This window comes from Meleagris gallopavo, unplaced genomic scaffold (genome assembly GCF_000146605.3).
Source record: "Meleagris gallopavo isolate NT-WF06-2002-E0010 breed Aviagen turkey brand Nicholas breeding stock unplaced genomic scaffold, Turkey_5.1 ChrUn_random_7180001922590, whole genome shotgun sequence".
NCBI lineage: Eukaryota > Metazoa > Chordata > Aves > Galliformes > Phasianidae > Meleagris > Meleagris gallopavo.
The window spans coordinates 1-5,852 of NW_011185242.1; the positions used below are offsets into that span (position 1 = coordinate 1).

The 5,852-nt window shown below is 46.3% G+C and overlaps 1 protein-coding gene across 1 annotated transcript; it reads right to left on the minus strand.

Moving 5' to 3' along the window:
• Positions 1-4,254: 4,254 nt before the first annotated feature.
• Positions 4,255-5,211, minus strand: LOC104916575 (olfactory receptor 14C36-like). The gene has a single exon (XM_010727605.2). It carries the CDS (start codon positions 5,209-5,211, stop codon positions 4,255-4,257), a length of 957 nt encoding a protein of 318 aa, XP_010725907.2.
• Positions 5,212-5,852: the final 641 nt, after the last annotated feature.

The window sequence follows — 5,852 nt, forward strand, 5'->3', positions numbered from 1 at the left end:
ACTACTCCTTGAGTGACATTTCACACCATCACAGAATCAAAGGTGTTGGAAGGCACCTCAAGAGATCATTGAGTTCAAGCCCCCTGCTGGAGCAAGTACCCTGCAATAGGTCACACAGGCAGGTGTCCAGATGGGTCTGAATATCTCCGTAGGAGGAGGCTGCACAACCTCTCTGGGCCGCCTTTTCCTCATGCCTGTCTCCACCATCCAAGCTGCAATTTTCCCCAGTTTTTCTCTTTCCTGCTGTTTCCTACCACCAGGGAACTGTCGATTCATAGAATCACAGAATGGTCTAGGTTGAAATGGACAAAAAAATCACTTAGTTCCAATCCTTCTGCCATGGGCAGGGACACCTTTTCTTGCCCTGTCCAAACTGACATTTAACTCCTCCAGGGATAGGACTGCCACAACCTCACTGGGCAACCTCTCAAGTTTGTTATCACTCTCATCGGAAAGAATTTCTTCTGAAAATCCAATTTAAATCCACTCTCCTTTGACTTAAGCTGTTACTCCCTTGTGCCATCACTTCATTCCTGATAAAGATTCCCTCCCTAACTTCTTTGTAGAGACTTGTGCTGTGAAAAGCAGCCATATGGTCTCCCTAGAGACGTCTCTTCTTCAGGCTCAGTCACCCCAACTCTCTCAGCCTCTCTTTGCACAGATGAGGCATGTTCCAGCCCTCTGGTCATCCTTGTTACCCTCCTCTGGACTTGCTCCAGCAGATACATGTCCTATTGTTTGTGGCCCTTCATCCAAATGCTGTACTCCATGTGGAGTCTCCCAAGAGTGGAATAGAGGGGGAGAATCGTCCCCCTTGACCTACTTGCTACACTTCATTGGGTGCAGCCCAGGATATGGTTGGTTTTCTGGGCTGTAAATCACATTGCTAGTTGAGTTTTTCATCAAATAACACCCAAAGTGTCTCCCCTCAGGACTGCTCTAAGTGCATTTTCCACTCTGCTTGCATTTGTGCTTGGGACTGCCCTGACCCGTGTGAATATCCTTGCCCATGGCCTTGTTGATCTTCATCAGTTTTGTACAGACCCACCTCTGTAGCCTGTCAAGGTCCCTCTGGATGGCATCCCTTCTCTTTACCGTGCTGACCTCATCACAGAAATTGGTGTCACCCACAGACTTGCTGAAAGTGCACTCAGCGGCACCGTCCCAGTCCACGACAAAGAGGTTAAATAGCACCAGTACCACCTGCAGACCCCTGAAAAGTGCCATTGTCTCCACGTGGACATTGAGCTGTTGACCACAACTCTGATTGGAAGCATCCAGCCAATTCCTTATCCACTGATTGGTCAATCCATCAGTTCATGCTTCTATCAACTAGAGAGAAGGGAGTCATACAAGGCAGTATCAAATGTCTTCCACCAGTCCAGGTAGACTGAAAGTGCCACCATCTCACAACCGACCCTCCAGGCAGTGTACCAACCCATCAGCCTTCTTTTGGCCTGCCAGCAGACCACACAGGTGAAATCCCAACATGACCTCTCAAGCTGTCGCTGCTCAGTCGGGTTAGAGAGCTGTCACAGTGTCTTGTAGCATCAGAATAGTTCTCCTTTATTGTGTTCAACAGACATCTTCTATTCCATTCACTTAAAGCAAGAAATTCCTGTCCCACTAATCAGTTAATTGGCCGAGCTTCTCCAAACCACAGTGATAAAGGATGAAAGGATTCTTAAGTGTGATAAGATTAACAATGCGTACAACAATAATCTCCTGTTTACCTTTGACTGCAAACAGACACCGTTTGCTCTCTGTCTTACACTCCAGACTGCCAAGGTGTCACAGGGATGGGGCCTATCAAGGAGTCTGATAAGCTCTGTGCTGACTGCTCAGTTACATCTTCCCCCACAAGTCAACTTGGAGAGAAGTGTGAGGTAACCCCAAGTGAAGAGTGAGAAAACTTGGTGAAAAGTGTTAGTAAGCATGGAGTAAAGTGTGAGTAAAAGCCAGAGTAAGGTGTGAGTGCACCCGGAGTAGGGTAAGAGTAATCTCAGAGTAAAGTGTGCAATCCTGCTGCACTGTGTGAGTACTACCCAGAGAAAACTGTGAGTAAACCAGAGTAAAGTGTGAGTAAACTCGGAGTAAAGTGTGCGAATATCTGGGAGAAAAGTGTGGGCAGGTCCAGGACAGAGAGCATACACAGCCAGAGTAAGGTGTCAGTAACACCCTAAGAGAAGTGTGAATAAAGCCAGAGAAAAGGGTGAGTAAAGTTGAAGAGAAGTTGGAGCAAACCTTGAGTAAAGTGTGAGTAAAGTGGCAGTAAAGTGTGGTAAGAGAACAGTATAAATTGTGGGTAGGCCCCAAAAGGGAGAGCGTACACACCCGGAGTAGGGTGTCAGTAAAACCCAGAGAAAAGTGTGAGTAAACCAGGAGTAAAGTGTGAGTCAAACACACCCAAAAAAGAAATGTGAATAAACCTGGTGTAAAGTGCGAGTATACTTGGAGGAAAATGTGAGGTAAGCCCAAGTCTATTGTGGAAAACCCGGAGTCAAGTGTTAGTAAACGTGAAGAAATGTGTGAGTAAAACCCAGAGTAAGGTGTGAGTCCACCCAGAGTAGAGTAAGAGTAATCCCAGAGTAAAGAGTGTGCAATCCTGCTGCACTGAGTGAATACTACCCAGAGAAAACTGTGAGTAAACCAGAGTAAAGTGTGAGAAACATCCATAGTCAAATGTGTGTAGACCGGAAGGGAGAACGTACACATGTGGAGTAGGGTGTCAATAAAACCCAAGAGAAAACTGTGAGTAAACCCGTGGAAAAGTGTGAGTAAAGTTGAAGAAAAGTTGGAGTGAAACTTGAGGTAAGTGTGAGTCAAACACACTCAAAAAAAGAAGTGTGAGTAAACTAGGAGTAAGGTGTGAGAAAAGCCCATAGTAATGTTTGGGCAGATACAGAAGAGGGAGTTTATACACCCGGAGTTGGGTGTCAGTAAAACAAAGAGAATAGTGTGAGTAAACCCAGAGTAAAGTGTTACAAATTTTGAAGAAAAGTTTGTGTAAACCGTGACTCAAGTGTGAGTCCAACACAAAATAAGTAGTGAGTAAACCAAGAGTAAAGTGTGAGTAAACTTAAAGTAAAGAGTTAGGTAAGCCCAAGTCAAGAGTGAGAAAAGCCAAAGTGAACTGTTAGCAAAAGTGCATGAAAGTGAGAGTAAAGGCCAGTGTAAGGTATGTGTCCACCCAGAGTAGTGTAAGTGTAAACCCAGAAGAAAGAGTGTGCAAGCCTGATGCAAAGTTTGAGTAAAATCTGGAGAAAACAGCAAGCAAACCAGGAGTTGAGTGTGAGTAAACTCGAGTCTAGTCTGAAAAACACCTGGAGTAAATCATGGGCAGGCCCAGGGGAGAGAGTATACGCAGCAGGAGTAGGGTGTCAGTAAAACCTGGAGAAAAGGGTGAGTAAACCCAGAATAAAGTGTGAGTAAAGATGAAGAAAATGTTGAGAAAACCGTGATTTAAATTGTGAGTCACAGTCAAATGGAAATGTGAGTAAACCCGGTGTAAATTGCAAGTAAACTGGGAGTAATGTGTGAGGAAACCCAAATGTCATGGCTTTGTGTTTTTTGGTTTTCAGTATTCCACATCAAACCACCATGTAGTGCACTGGGAGTTAAAGTGTTAATGCTCCAGTTCCAGGCACCCATCCCTGCACATAATGGAAGTCGTGAGATCCGGCCCTTCCGGGTCGGGGGGCTAAGCCTTTGAGATGAGAACCCATACCCAAGATTTTTTCCTACTCAAGGTCTCACAGGGACTGAGGAAGAGGGGATCTAACGACCAGTGTGCAAACCAAGTGCTGCTGCTGGCCTGTCAGAGGCACTGACAGATGTGAGCCTGAAAGCACAGACTCCAGCCAGGAGCCAAGGGATGGCCGTCAGCTATTGCAGGCTGAAGTCAGCGCACAGTTGGATTAACAGCCCTGTGCTTCCTGCTGGATTGTGGGTTTCTGAGAACAACTGACCCCAGCAGCACCAGAAATGTCCCACAGGAAGGAAGACGGACAAAGTCAGAGCATGTTCTTTGTTTGGTTAAACTTGACAGAGAGCCTGTTTGCTCGAGTACAGTGTGCCTGGGCTACACTGCATGGGTATTAACTGAGTAGTAATTGATGTGGATAATGACATTGAAGTGAAAAACAGTAGGATATATAAAACACAGAATAAAACATTTAAGAAATTACACTTAGAAAATGAATACATAAAGAAAACTATGACAGTTTGATTCTCTTAAAATCTGCATTTCAATTCTTAGATAGAAAAATGTGGGCAGTTGACTGCTTTTGAAATACACTTTTTCATCAGTTTCCACAGAGAATCTTTGAGATCCTGGTTCCTCATGCTGTAGATGAGGGGGTTCAGTGCTGGAGGCACCACCGAGTACAGAAATGAAACCACCAGGTCCAGGGATGGGGAGGAGATGGAGGGCAGCTTCAGGTAGGCAACCATGCCAGTGCTGAGAAACAGGGAGACCACAGCCAGGTGAGGGAGGCACGTGGAGAAGGCTTTGTGCTGTCCCTGCTCAGAGGGCATCCTCAGCACGGCCCTGAAGATCTGCACATAGGACACAACAATGAAAACAAAACACCCAAGTTCCAATGGGACACAAGATACAATAAGCCCAACTTCTCTGAGATAGGATTTTGAGCAGGAGAGCTTGAGGATCTGGGGAATTTCACAGAAGAACTGATCCACAGCATTGCCTTGGCAGAGAGGCAGTGAAAATGTGTTGGCAGTGTGCAGCAGGGAATAGAGAACCCCAGTGGCCCAAGCAGCTGCTGCCATGGTGGCACAAGCTCTGCTGTCCATCAGGGTCCCGTAGTGCAGGGGCTTGCAGATGGCAACGTAGCGGTCATACGACATGATGGTGAGAAGGGAATATTCTGCACCAAAGAAAAATAATAAAAAGAAGACCTGTGCAGCACATCCTGCATAGGAGATGTCCCTGGTGTCCCAGAGGGCATTGGCCATGGCTTTGGGGAGAGTGGTGGAGATGCAGCCCAGGTCGAGGAGGGCGAGGTTGAGCAGGAAGAAGTCCATGGGGCTGTGCAGGCGGTGGTGGCAGGCTACGGCTGTGCTGATGAGGCCGTTGCCCAGGAGGGCAGCCAGGTAGATGCCCAGCAAGAGCCAGAAGTGCAGGAGCTGCAGCTGCCACGTGTCTGCCAATGCCAGCAGGAGGAACTCGCTGATGGAACTGCTGTTGGGCATCTGCAGGTCCTGGGCATGGAGTCCTGTGCACAGTGCAGAAGATAATGATGAGTCAAGACCATTCACACAGACACTCTACCCACCATTTTATAGAAGTTTTGGTTTGTGTGTGGAAAATGTTCATTTAACTCCATTATGGGAGTTTATTTTAATGAGCTTCACTGTACCTTAAGAAGTAGAAGCTTAAGAGGCTCTTATTTCCTCTCATTCCCTAATTTTATATCAGATGCCTGGATATTTTGCTCTTCCAAGCAATTTCCATGTCTCATGTCTTTACCCTGTCTGCATGGAGGGTGCCCATCTCAACTTCTTTGCATTTAAATTTCTGGTAGAGAAAGCTGCCTGTTTGCAGGAGAAGTGCATGTTTATGCCTGCAGAAAATGACAATAATTTCAGCTGATGCTGTCCTTTGGGGGAAGAGAAACTAAAAGCACATGAGGAGGTTGTTCAATTAACACCAGAATGAGAAGTGTACAATTCAGGATTCTCAGAGATGTGTTCATATTTCACGGCTCCTTTTAGAATTCTGTCTACAACTCCTTCCCCTTCCCTAAGAAAAAGAAAAGGAAAATCCCTGCCTTGTCTCTCCTCTTCGCAAAGTGCCCTTGGAAACACTCTGGCATGCAGTGTAGCTGTGATCC